Source organism: Haliotis asinina, chromosome 2 (assembly GCF_037392515.1).
Source record: "Haliotis asinina isolate JCU_RB_2024 chromosome 2, JCU_Hal_asi_v2, whole genome shotgun sequence".
NCBI lineage: Eukaryota > Metazoa > Mollusca > Gastropoda > Lepetellida > Haliotidae > Haliotis > Haliotis asinina.
In genome coordinates, this window is record NC_090281.1 from 79,471,136 (window position 1) to 79,485,194 (window position 14,059).

Consider the following 14,059-nt stretch of genomic DNA (forward strand, 5'->3'; position numbering starts at 1 on the left):
ACCAAGGGAGAGTATATACACAGAGGCACTACATTAATAAATCTGGCTATTCTTAGGCTTTCCACTTCTAAATGCCCTTCCGATTTGCCCCTTCACTGTCTTAAGCCTGGACACTGATAAAATCTTGTGTTGTGTGAAGACCGAGGAACAATTTCTCATGTTTGTTTATAAAATGATCGTTGGTTATATCAAACCCTAGATGACTTGAAGTTTCCACAAGGTACCCAAAAGTTTGACACATTGAGGTTCAACCTAACAGTTTCATGTATCAACAATATTACTAAAACACAAATAATGAACAAACTCAAGGAGCAATTTTTACTAAGAACAGGTTTCAATAAACTGAAAAACAAAAATCACATCTTCAGTTTCTCTTCACCCATTCTACTTCCATACAAGATTTAAGAGTTTTGTGACAATTCTCACTGATGTAAATGCCACAAATACAACTATTTCTCTTCAAATGGCCAACAAGATGTTCTATGTTTCCACAATATGCACACTTATTTATCATTGACAAATTCTGTTGGGTCCTTCCTTGTCAGCCGCATGTGTTCTGCTTTTCCCCAGTCATAGATGAGATATGTTATAACAAGGGCTGAAATGTAAAGACATTCTGGTATTATACTAAGCAGCACCATTTTCAGTAGAATTAGAAACAAATTCAGCAGGAAAAAGTATATAAATATGATCATAAAATATCGTCTTCGCAACAGGTTACCTTATAACAGACTTTAAAGAAGATCATGGTCCATTTTACATTTTAGCTTAATATAATGTGTTGACAATTATTAAGTGACTCAAGCAGTGTGCAAAATTACCACTGGCCCACTAGCTATGGCAAGTAAAAATCAAGCTGGGCTACTAAATCTCTACAATCACTGGTCCGACTGGTTAATGAATTTTCCCCAGTTCTGACACCTTGGCATGCCGACAGCATTGTATTCTCATCTATTTTTACGACCTTTGCTTAGTTTCTACATTCAGACTTCGGGCTAGTAAATTTTTTGTGGGCTAGTAACTTTAAAGCATAGCTAGGCTTGCTACCAAAATCTGGACACTTTCACACACTGTCAAGAAAACTAAACAGCTACAAAATCTAATAATTCCAGTCAGCTGGTGATACGGAACAAAAAGCATATATTCTGCAAATACATTCACTTTGATTTTAACATGCAAAGTGTCACAAGAGCCTTAATACCGTTTGTCTTCAGTGATACAAATGATATGTCTGTTAGACTGAGTACACTAGATGAGCCAGTCAGAAAGCTTGAAATAACTGGCAGTCTAAGTAAACTTATCCTCAGTACTTTTCGTTACATTCCACTACTGAGTCTAACAAAACCTTATGGGAGGTCACGTCAGGTAACCTTTGAAATTGACCGATCAGAACACAGCTTACCAAATTGCGAAAGTGGACATTCGCACATACCTTTTGAACTTTTTATCTCGAAAAGGTTGAAGCCCGAACAATTCCGAAAGCTATTTAGCGTATGCTCGCTTCCGGGTGATGCACACGACGTGCGTACAACCATGACAATGGTGAGTAAACAGTCGCTGACAATGGTGTTTTTGGCAATATTCAAGGATGTCATCTTGCGGAAATATTAGCTAATGGTAACCATGTCAACAGAAACCCCAAAGCCCATATACTGCAGGTCAAATAATTGTGTTATATGCAGATTTTTGCTTGTGGAGAGATCTGTGTCAGTGACCTGAATATTTTGAAAGTATCTCCGATCCCTAAATAGTAGCCATTTTCAGATTGGTTAAATCTGTTTAACCGTCTCGCATTTGAATGTACGGTCATTGGTCGCTCAAAGGTTACCTGACGCAACCTTCTACTAGGTTTTGTTAGACTCAGTGGTGGAGTGTAATGAAATACATTGAGACTAAGTTTACTTAGACTGAAATAACTGGTGGTATAAAATAACATGCCTGACACTGAAGAATTCTTCATATGAATTCATATTCAAATAAGAGAGTAACAACAACTAACACACTAAGCACCAATTACACCTGGAATTCCCAAATGTTAAATATGGGTATGGTTTGTAAAGTTTACTTACGTGGTACAACTTTGAGAACTTGACTTGAAAACCGCCTCCACATATTAGGCACACCTTTAGAAATTGCCCCAGCAAATGCTTTCTGCTCAAAGGGGGAGAGGGTATATGTGATAATGCCCCTCACATTGGTCAAACTACCAAAACTGCGACCCATTTTCTGTAACAAATAAAACAAAAAAAAAAAAAAAAATTTAAATTCAGTAGTGAACTTAAAACATGCTAAATTTGGTCATGTCGCTGCAGAATATATTCAAGGACCCCTAATCTTTATGTACTACAGTGAAGTATCCTTGTATTGTGGGATATTAGACTCAACAAACATTTGTTTACCTGTTACTCACATGAACCACTGTAAAACACATCATCAACATATAAAAGAAAACTTTATCTCAAGCAATAGCCATTACCCATGTCATGCATTTAGTGTCTGTATGAAGGCACATACATTATTTTAACATAAGTTAACACTGCTATCAAAAACATAAGATGTCCAAAACTATATACTCAACTATACACATTCTACATTGCTAATCATTCTATTGTGTCAACACAATTCATTCTACAGACGTATCCCAAAGCGAGCTGGATTCGACGTTCTGGTGATTTCGACAATTGCATTGCTAGCGCTATATCGAGGAAGTATGTGTACAATTGGAGGCAGGGTTCGATCTTTGCGCTCGCCCGCACGCCCGTGGCGAATAAATGTTTTGTCGGGCGAATGAAAATATAACTGCACAAGTCCGGCGGACTACTTGGGTTTTTTCAGTGGTTACTATAATTCATCAGGTACTGGAATTGAGATCATGCATTTTCTACTCAAATCACCAGACTAATGAATCTCTATCGTTGCAAAACTCAAAAGTTAACATATACATCGTGTCACTTCTTTCAAATCATGTTATCACTCCTCCGCTTTACCACAAGGTATAGGTTGAAAAGAGTTACACGGCTTACAATTTTAGTTATCCCTTTCCATTTCTTCAGTTCTTTACAGCTGGCCCTGATAGACAATAACTATCTGACAAATCACAGCCTCGCACACACCTCTCATAACGTCTGGCAAATTCAGTTATACATTTCCACGGGTTCAGTTCTTTACTACTGGCCCAGATGGAGTATAAATAATTGGATCACTATATTGGTTTCTAATGAAGCATTTCCGCCTGTCTGCTATAAAGATCGTGATTGGTCCAATTGCATAAAAAGTATTAAGCAGCAACTTGATATACTATGGTGTAACGTGTTCTCGGGGTAATAGCGCTAAATATGATCATGAATATTAGTGCGTATCAGTAGATTATCAAAACTGTAATTCCGTAAATAAATATCACCTCGCCTTTCATAAATTTATTCTTAGAATTCTTCTGTCGTCCGCTGGTTTCCAATGCAACATAATTACGTGTCTTGTTCGCAAGCACGAGTGCTAGAAGTGACGTACCATGTTTTCGCGTTACTCGTTGTTGAGCGGGGTAACACCCTTGTATGGTTCCAAGCGCATGTGATCCATTCTTCTCCACGGAAATCAACAGATACAGCGTATCATTTTAATCAAAAACCAAGCAAACTGGTAATTTTGTTTTTGATTATTATTTTTTTGTAAAATTTGTTAAAAATAAACATATTTACAGGTAAGTTATTCAATCATTTGCACATTCGTTCTTCTTGTCTGCAGGGACAATAAAACGTGTCATGTCTGTGCGGTATAGTATCATCGCAGTAGCATTTTAAATGAACCCAGAGGTCACATGCCTGGTGTGAATTCTGCTGCACGAAAAAAGTATATGTAAGAGATAACCAATTCGGTGTTTGAACAATGTGGTTTTTTTTACTACGTCGGCAACATTCCATTCGAGTCACGTGATATTTATGTTTGGCTTTTCACTTGAGCAGACGACGGTCCGCTTGACAAGTTGCGAGCGTAATTTCAAAAGTTATGATCTCATTTACGAAGGTTTTCAAAGTGCATTATGTTCTATGGTAGATTTTTAGTCCTTTGACAGAAATCAGGCCACAACGTCCATGAAATCTGAATATTTCAAACATTTTGTGTTCCGATTGCGACGGAAGCTTCTGCACACGAGACGGTGTTTACAGGTGGCACTGTCATGTCGCTGTACGCAACAAATTACGGGGTAAAGAAATATCCCGAAAACATGATGCGGCATGGTATGTTTGACAACCTTCATGAGTACTGTTGTTTATTTTATTCGTTTGTTTATTTAGTTTGCTTATTTATTTCTGCCAAACAGTGTTGCTTCAGGGTTGTTTTTTTTTTTGTTTTTTGTTTGTTTTTTTTTGACAACTTTGATGTGGACACGTTGCCGATCCATGAGTTCGATAATCGTGTCTTTCAAATTAAAATAACACTACAAGTTTATAATTCGAATTCTGTCAATAATGTATGACCATCTGAAATGCCATAAGTGTTTTCAGACATTGTGACATTCAGGTTGGTTCCTAAAATTATCCCTATCATTTTGATGTGCATTCTGCCTCCGTTGTCTGGGGACCTGCTATTTTCGGTAGATTATCAAATCAAAAACCGACTTCAGGTGCTCCTGATGTTGATGAACTCAGAAAGATTGAAGCAAGAGCCCACGACCGTCTTTTAGCAGCCCTATCACTAGTGAAGCAATCTTCTGTGTCAGATGAATTGCAGACAGTGCCACGATATTAACAATTCAGTGAATAACTTTCATTCCTCTGGACTACTTGTTTTGTGTCTGGGCTAGTGATAGTTGAAGGTTACTAGCCCGGAGGGCTAATGGCAATTTTAAGTTTAGTTCTAACCCTGGGAGTGCACAAACAGTTTCATCAGTAGGGCGGATGCCCAGTTCCTGTTGTGAGATTTTTTATTGACAATTGAAATCAAGAAATTAAGTTACATAAAGAGCAAATAAACATCAATACTATTACTACTATTTACCCTCGATCGTTAATACCACTTCAGACACAAAATCAATTGTCTGTATAACAAAAAATAGCAAGCAAACTTCAACAAAATCAGTCATCTGCTAGTGACAGGTTATGTATGAAACAGGAGGCCACGTGATCAAAACACTCTCTCGCAGTGTGGAGGGAAAAGTATGGCTCATCGTCAAAAACACATACAAAATACCTGGATGTGGCAAGCGGCTACAATTTCGCTGATACGATGTCATCAATGCTATTTTTGTTGACACTTTTGTGTGAAATAGATGAATATACCTTTATCACTCAAGGTTAGCAAAATCAAAACTTGAAATGATATTAAAGTACGTTTTTGTCTTATATCGTCGAAAACCCCTAACACTGGGATATTTATCTATCTTGCATGTATATCCAAATGGAAACATTTTTATCTGACCATCTTGACCTTGTCAATGACATGAGATAATTCACATAACCATCTGTATCATAAACAAAATTCAAACTAATTTTATCACAAACTACACAATAACTATCACGAACATGTTCAAAACTTTAGATCAAATCTGTTACCAATGGATACATACTTTTGATGTCAGTGTGGGGGGCGAAAACTGGTGACACTACTTCTCAAGGGAAAACATTTCATAATATCATTGTGTAATGCTTAAAACCTCTATGAATTCAACATGACATATATCTTGCGTGTTTACAGGCAGGACTTGACATGATGTAACCAATGAAAGAACCTAAAAATCATTATATACCTGTCTTTCTGAGCCTTGCTCGATCTGGTGGATGTCAAGAAAAGTATGATCTTGTATACAGATACCCCTCCTTAATTTCCGTATCCTTATCTAACGTTCATATGTACGACTTATGTCCAAATATATCATCAATAAAACTATTTCAATATATGTCACCATTATACTTGCTACCAAAGTAACAGTAAGACATATATTAAACTTGAGATTGAAAAATTATGCAAGTTCGGAAAACTAGCTTTGCGTATATCGACCTTGACCTCGTACACATCTGAAGGTCATCTCGTTACTTGCAGAATATGAGAATCTCAATGACGATGTTCATAAGTCGATGGATGATACACGAATGAATTGTAACTAAATCTCAACACACCAGCATGAGGAACCGAAGTAACTCCGGAATACGCTTAGATTATTACCAGAGACTCGTTAACAAAAGTATATTGAAGTATCAGGTACGCAGAATTTTTGTAAACATGAACTTGAACTTGTAACAGAAAACGTCATTTAGGGCGAAATCACTTGTTGATGACTGAACACAGTGAAGTAGGATAGTCTATGATTGTCGTGAGATCATATGTATGTACATCATTGATTAATGATTCATCATTATCCGTCTGTGCATGTTTGTTTTTTTTTCAAATTGTATTTTTCATATTTTTATTTATTGCAAGTTTTGACAGAAGAGCTACAGTGTCGCTGACTGTAATTCCGTACAGGCACCTAATTTCCATACTTTCCAAGAGATATCTTCCTGGTCATAGCAAACTCGCAGGATGTGTACAGGGAAGTCTAAGTTCTGTTAATAGCACCCGTGAAGGTCCGGGGTAGAATAGGCCTTCAGCAAGCCATGCTTGCCATAAAAGGCAGCTATGCTTTTCGTAAGAGGCGACTAACAGGATCAGGTGGTCAGACTTGCTGACTTGGTTGGCACACGTCATCGTTTCCCAAGTGTGCAGATCAATGCTAATGTTGTTGATCACAGTCTGGTCCAGGCTCGATTATTTACAGACCACTGCCATATAGGTGGAATATTGCTGAGAAACTCACTCACTCACTCACTCACTCACTCACTCACTCACTCACTCACTCACTCACTCACTCACTCACTCACTCACTCACTCACTCACTCACTCACTCACTGTATTTAAAGTTTGAAATCCAGTCCAACCATGAACTAAAGTTGCTCAAAATTGATTGGCTACTGTGGTTTGCACTCGTGCAGACTAATCCTGTCTGCTGCTGCCCCAAAATAAATAAGTGTCATGCAAATACACCCTCATTGACTTGCAGTGGTGTGTTCAGAAAGGGATAACAGAGAACTAAAATGAAACAAAGCATCTAATGCACTAAATAACAATTATAAACGATTTATTTCATGTTGTTCATATACACAGTAATTAGCTAAATGCCAAGTGTACAGTATTCGGCGCCACATATTTTGTCAAAGTACAAATGAGGCTAGAGTGCAGTTTACCGGACTCGCTACCTGGGTACTTCTGAGCGCTTGCTAATGAACGCAGTGCTGCATCCTTAGCCCTTGGGCACCCCCCTTATAGATCCATAGGGTTAGTGAGTAAAGGTTAGAGTTGGCTTACCTTTGGTGTGAGCATATCCATCGGAAACAAAATCAGAAAAATTGCGCCTGGTAAAGTGCACTACTCCCACAAATGGTATTGTAATTCCATGTGGCGATGCTAGAATTTTAAAAGATGGGCTATGAAGAGACAGGAATATTTGTGTTACTACATGGAAGCTTTTATTTCAATCAAAGTGAAAATGCATTTATGATAAGTAGTAGTGAATTATTTTCAAAACATGCACATATATATTTAATTTAAAGTTTGCGAACATATTTGACACAATAATTGAATATGAATGAAATATCTACATGAAGGGGGAACTGTTCCATCGGATGAAGATTTCATATTTTCAGGACTAATAGGAGAGTGATTTGATGACTCAGGCAATATGAACATCCCACTACAATTTCTACCAGTCAGCAAACTAGAGGCTGTCAATACTAAGTTCAGTTTGCCTGAGCCATATCAGCGCCCAGAAACTAAAAACAAATCACAAAAGTTAACCTTGCACAGGATAGTAAATGACAGAAGAAAGGGCAGATGAAGAGACAAAGGCCGAAGAAGAAATGAAATGCTGCAAAGAAAAGTGGCAAAAAGTTAGATGTCAACAAAATGAAGCATGAATTTGATATAGTATCCAGTGTCTATTACTTACCATTAAATTGTCTACCTCCCTGTTCAGCAACCCATGCTTGCCATAAAAGGTGACTCAGCTTGTCGTAAGAGGCGACTAACGGGATCAGGTGGTCAGACTTGCTGACTTGGTTGACACGTCATCGGTTCCCAATTACGCAGATCGATGCTCATGTTGTTGATCACTAGATTGTCTCGTCCAGACTCGATTATTTACAGACCGCCGCCATACAGCTGGGATATTGCTGAGTACGGCGTAAAACAAAACTCGCTCGCTCTACGTCCCTGTTTCAAAATAGACCTTGATTATTTCTTCAACTGCTGACTCATTCATATATATCTTAAACATGCCATGGAATAAGAAGTTTAATGAATCTAATTTAAAAAAAAATAGAAAAATAAAAAAAACACACATAGAAATGTCGTCATTTTCTCATACATGCCTATTTCTGCTTATTGGGTTTGAAAATAAAAAGTAATTTGCAAAACTCAGACATGTGGACCTTTGGTAAGTCCTATAAGCACCAGCACAGGAATGCCATGTGTTGAATGAATGGCACATAGTTCCCTGTTTGTGAGGCCCTATACTCATGCATGCAAACGGTTACAGCACACATTAACAAACATTTAAATAGTAAGATTCAATCTTTAAAGTGAACTATTAATGTGAGTAGTAAAAATAATGTATGGTGGAATAGGCAACATACCTGGTCAGGTGTACAGTGATAGAAGTCTACTGTATGGTGTTCAATGCATCACTTTGCTTACTGGACTCTTTGCACCACTGACTCATTCCACGAAGGGATGACATGATTTAATAGATCTCTGAAGGAGAATGAGAATGGCTTTGTGGAACAAAGCCCAGTTTGAGCGCAGGTTACTAGGTTACCAGGTTACCAGTTGCAGAGGAGCAATTATGCAGCACTATATAGCACTTCTGCTCTCACACTGTATTATTGCGACCAGTGAAGGTCCCAGAGTAGAAAATGCCCATGCTTGCCATAAAAGGTGACTATGCTTGTCGTAAGAGGCGACAAGGTTGGCACATGTCATTGGTTCCCAATTGCCCAGATCGATGTTCATGTTGTTGATCTCTGGATTGTCTGGTCCAGACTCGATGATTTACAGACTGCCGCCATATAGCTGAGTGAGGCGTAAAACTAAACTCGCTCACTCACTCACCGTATTATTGCCTGACTCACTGCACCCATGTCATGCGTCAATCCTTGCCTCTTTAGAGGTAAACACCTCTTTATCATCCTTGAATTTAGGAATAGGCACAGATCTTACTTCAGTGTATGTTATGTTTCTCAGTGAAGTACAGAGTCATGTACTTTTGGTGTTGTGTCTCATCTAGGATTCGAATCCATGCTTTCATTGTGAGGCACCTAATTGCCAGCAGACAAAATCAGCGATCTAACCCGCTCTGCCACCATGGCTTCCACAACTGATAGTCTTGATTATGTACTGTTATGCCCCCTTCATTGAAGATTGTTCACCAAACATCATGCTGGTCCTTCAGACAGCTGTTCCAGGGATGGGTATAAAATAACAAGCATATGTTACTGGATTCAGAGTATTGATTTCCATTACCATACTATTGGAGACTATTCCTAATCTTGAGTTATTTTGCAATTCATCATTCTCATTTGGAATCTGACTATGTATGCACACAGATTCAGATCTTTGCTCTGATGCTAGTGTTTTGAGTGGTCTATTTTTTCCTTTTTTATTTTGAGAAACAAATCATTATGGCTACTAATGACTCTAGATGGCTTGTTTCGAATACTTTATTTCATAAAATGTGATGAGTTACTGTATTTCTGAGTTCATGTTACAGTTTTGAAAGTCACACCTTCATTCACTGATTGGCCTTCTTTGGATAATATCAAAACAATGGCAATAGTATTGCTGTAGTTTTGTTTTGAAAACACTCCATACTGTGATGGATTTACATCAGGTATTATTTTGAATGGGTTCAATAGTGTGTACTGATGTTAAAGAATGGGCACAAGAATAAGCACGACTTACCATGATTAGTGTAGTGGAGTTAAGCCCTTTCCGCAAAATCTGAAATCCTGTACTTAAACTAACAAAACATTTCATGAGTCTGTTTTATTTGCTTTGTCTCGTAAACATTATAAGGTACCTTCTAAGATAGACATGATGCTACCTTCTACCCTATAATCATCCATATCCTTTCAGAACCCCTCAACAGGACTGTTATCGGCCAGTGAAAACAACAGCCATGCCTGGGTGCGAGACAATGTATACTCCATCATGGCTGTGTGGGGCCTGGCCCTTGCCTACAGAAAAGCAGCTGACTTGGATGAAGACAGATCCAAGGCATACGAGTTGGAACAGGTGAAGTCACAATGCCAACATGTCCTAAGTTGGCTGCAGTCCTGCTGCTCTCATTATCAATTTGACCTGTGAGGATCCTGGTTAAAATTGATCTTCAGCAAGTCATACTTGTCATCAGAGGTGACTAATGGGATCTGGTGGTCAGGTGGCTTGGTTGATAACATATCATTGTATCCCAATTGCGCAGATCCATGCTCATTCTGTTGATCACTGGATTGTTTGGTCTAGACTTGATTATATACAGACCGCTGCCATATTGCTTGTATATTTCTGAGAGAGGCATTAAACAGCAAAACAAACCAAACCGATCCTTTACCATTTCATTATACAATGATATGTTCTTTTTCATATTGGAAATTTTTCACATTAATTAATCTTGTAGCCATGTTGACAAACTTAGTTTCCAGATTGCACATGTTCCTGAACACTTGATTACATGTGGAACCAACAGTTTGTATAGATTTTGTAACATCAGAGAGTTGTAAGAACACTCTCTCAGACAACTGGGACAGATGCATACCCTATCTCCATCTGCTGGTCTGAGTTCTAACTAAATTTTGGCAAAGTAAGCTTAACTGATGAAAATTCACATAAAAGGAGTACACTGTAGATGGTAGTATGGTTGACTCCAAAGTTTGGGCAGAGACAGCAGACATGACATCACTGTGGGTGTGTGGGAATGTTTCAGTCGGTGGTGAAGAACATGCGAGGGCTGCTCCGATGCATGATGATGCAGGTTGACAAGCTGGAGAGATTTAAGAAGACACAGAGCCCCAAGGATTCCCTCCATGCCAAGTACTGCAGCAAGACTGGTAAGGCTGTTGTTGGTGACCACGAATGGGGGCATCTGCAGCTGGACGCAACATCGCTGTTCCTGCTTACTCTGGCTCAAATGACAGCAACGGGTAAGGTTACTCATGTTGCTGAGTTTATTATTGAGAAATATACACCTGTATCTGATAGATAATGTTGAACATTTAAAAAAATGGTAAGTAGTATGAATGTCTTTAAATACATTGATCTGGGCCAATTAAAACTACTGATTGATATTACAAGCGTCATTCCAAACTGTCAGTGTGAGATCATGGTGACATTCAATTAGTTAGCATAGGTGCATGGTCTTTTTTGAACCTGAATGGAGGTTGTAGTGTTAAGGATTGTTATGACTGCTTGTCTGTACTGCAACATAGCTAACTGAAATATGGATGTCTGTAACCTTCTCTTATTAGTGTCAGTTTGGCTGTTGGAAGTTTGAGAAGCAGTAAAAGCCAGTCTTTGAAAAAGGAAAGACTCTTTTGACTGTATGGGTTAGTACTGGTCATGGCAACCAATGCTTGTTTTCTTAGGTGACCAGCGGGATTGGGCGATCAAGATCTCTGACTTGCTTGCTGCTTGCCATTGTATTCCAGTTGTGTAGATCAATATTTATGCAGACTCACTGAATTGTTTAGTCCATATTCGATCATATTCCAGATAGCCATGTTGGAACTGAATATGCATAAATGCAGCCAGGTTTAAGTAAACTCCTTCATCAGCTCATGGTGTCTGTTCCAGGCTTGCAGATTGTCTACACTCTGGATGAGGTCGCTTTTGTACAGAACCTAGTCTTCTACATAGAGACAGCATACCGAACACCAGTGAGGCTTAACACTATCTGCTTTGATCCTTTCAGTTATTGTCTTGTTTTCAAGAGATTTATTATCAGTTTATTATCATGATATTCAACCTGTAGATCTTTTTCAAACATAATATGCAAAGAGCTAATGATATGACATAATTGTAAGATATTTTGAATCTCTTCAACATGTTTAAAGAAATTTGATCAAATCTTAAATTTAATGATGCTCTAATGATTTTCACATTTAGGACAGATTTTAAGTAAATTCAAATGAAATAAGCAAATATTTGTCAGTCAAATATATACTGGGTAAACATTATCCTTGACATCAGCTCCTTTTTTGTGTATTCAGGACTACGGTATTTGGGAGCGAGGAGATAAGACCAATCATGGCCTTCCAGAACTCAACTCCAGTTCTATCGGCATGGCCAAGGTAGGGTTATGTAGACAGCTCATTCCTTGATTGAAAATTACATGACCCCATGGATTCTGAGTTCATTTGGGAAAGAGTAAACTGGCTCAGTTGTCTAGGGTGCAGAGTTGCTTCCCATTAGCATCCAAGAAACCCGTGAGTCTGGCTTTGAATCCTTGTTAACTCTGATGATGTTCCTTAGTCTGTCTGCACAATGCCTGTGTTCATGGGGTCCCTAACAAAGACTGGTAAACGTCTTAGACCTGCATTTGTCATGGCTATCTGACTACATTAAGATGACATGCTGAGATATAACTTTTACTAATCTAGATGTTCGAATCTAGTGAAATTGTATTTGACCAAACTCATCCTATCGCCCCCTCACCCCATTTGCAAAATCATTACTCACAGATTTGCAAGTTATGAGCTTTGAGAGTTAATACAAAACAAATTATCCTTCACCAGTGTGATGGATTAGTTCAATCCACTAATCCGTCTCATTGATGCAATTTGAAAATTGTGTAGAATGGCATATCGTTGCATGTTAAGTCCTGATTATTTCAAAATGTACATGACGCCACTTCTGGAAAATGGGTACAGAAATGAAACTTTAATCTGGGTACAGATAGGTGTGTCAGGTATTATATTGTTAGGTGAATAGTGACACCTCTGGTATAGAGTTTATTTCTACTTTGTACTTTCCTTGTCAGGCGGCACTGGATGCCATCAATGAGTTGGATCTATTTGGTGCCCGAGGTGGTCCGTCTTCCATAATTCATGTTCTGCCAGATGAAGCTCAACAATGTCAGGTTTGTGCAGCAGAATTTCTTCATCACTGAATGAACCTGAATTCAGCAGCAACAGTTGTCACTTAATCATCTAATGGTTACTGACATTAGAGATGTCTGTCAAATCTATATTTATATTACTATAAATAGTAAAAAAAAATCGAAAAGACTTTATCCGTGTTTTATATTTTATACAATCGGGGTTGAGGTAACGGGGAGGTAACTGAATACATATAGTTTCTTATCAGTTGCCTGTTTGCAGAGGTATCAAGGTCTTTGTTTGGAATTTTTTCCATTATGCCCTTCTTTTGCCATTTATATAAGATGACATAATTATTTTAACTTAATCAACTGATATCTTTTAGGCAATTCTTCATTCCATGTTGCCAAGGGAATCTTCATCCAAGGTCAGTTCCTCGATACCCTAGAATGTCTCAATACAATAATACTGATACAGGTTTCGGTAGGAATCCATCAGAACTTGCATGTGACTAACTTGTGACACACTGAAACACATATAGTATGTCAGACATATGCATCAGTTCACTCAGTGAATGGGTACCCGGTAGGCTGAAATGGTACTGTGTTAATCTTTTAGCCTCAAAGATAGCATGGGTTGTATGTTCAACAGGGAGCTGAAAATGAATATTCCAGTAGATTCGATGCATTATAAATATGCAGATTGATGCATCTAAGACCAAGATCACTTGAGGCAACCTCCCACATCAACTCAAGCGTTGAATGATAGGGTTAATTTAATAGGATAGGGTGTGAACAATGTGATTAAACTGATCCACGAAAACCAGATGTTATTTGATCAAGTGATGAGATCATATATCAAGATCTGTCACATTATGTGATACCCAGTAGCATCAGACATACCACCAGTCTGAGTACTTGTGAAAAGTTGTAATGATTATT

General features: G+C 38.3%; 2 protein-coding genes across 12 annotated transcripts in view; one reads left to right on the forward strand and one right to left on the reverse strand.

Annotated features, from left to right (window-relative positions):
• Window positions 1-304: 304 nt before the first annotated feature.
• Window positions 305-5,815, reverse strand: LOC137274405 (cytochrome b-c1 complex subunit 8-like). The gene is made up of 3 exons (XM_067807577.1): window positions 5,744-5,815; window positions 2,070-2,226; window positions 305-598 (listed from the first exon to the last, which is right to left on the reverse strand). The coding sequence occupies exons 2-3, from the start codon at window positions 2,221-2,223 to the stop codon at window positions 504-506; spliced, it is 249 nt and encodes an 82-aa protein (XP_067663678.1). The 5' UTR covers window positions 2,224-2,226; window positions 5,744-5,815; the 3' UTR covers window positions 305-503.
• A 176-nt stretch (window positions 5,816-5,991) lies between these two features.
• LOC137274395 (probable phosphorylase b kinase regulatory subunit alpha) overlaps window positions 5,992-14,059 on the forward strand; it is a 57,823-nt gene continuing 49,755 nt past the window's right edge. For all 11 annotated transcript variants that reach the window (XM_067807559.1, XM_067807556.1, XM_067807563.1 and 8 more), the window contains exons 1-7: window positions 5,992-6,195; window positions 10,162-10,320; window positions 11,009-11,225; window positions 11,875-11,957; window positions 12,291-12,371; window positions 13,061-13,159; window positions 13,504-13,545. In XM_067807559.1, the coding sequence (XP_067663660.1) occupies window positions 6,118-6,195; window positions 10,162-10,320; window positions 11,009-11,225; window positions 11,875-11,957; window positions 12,291-12,371; window positions 13,061-13,159; window positions 13,504-13,545 (759 nt within the window). In that variant the 5' untranslated portion in view covers window positions 5,992-6,117. The remainder of the gene's footprint in view (window positions 6,196-10,161; window positions 10,321-11,008; window positions 11,226-11,874; window positions 11,958-12,290; window positions 12,372-13,060; window positions 13,160-13,503; window positions 13,546-14,059) is intronic.

Bases quoted from the DNA above. Each gene is read 5' to 3' on its own strand.
- LOC137274405 (XM_067807577.1), bottom strand. From the start codon at position 2,223: ATGGGTCGCAGTTTTGGTAGTTTGACCAATGTGAGGGGCATTATCACA. The intron at 599-2,069 runs GTAAGTAAACTT...TTTACATTTCAG, and splicing joins AGTTCTCAAAGTTGTACCAC to CCCTTGTTATAACATATCTC.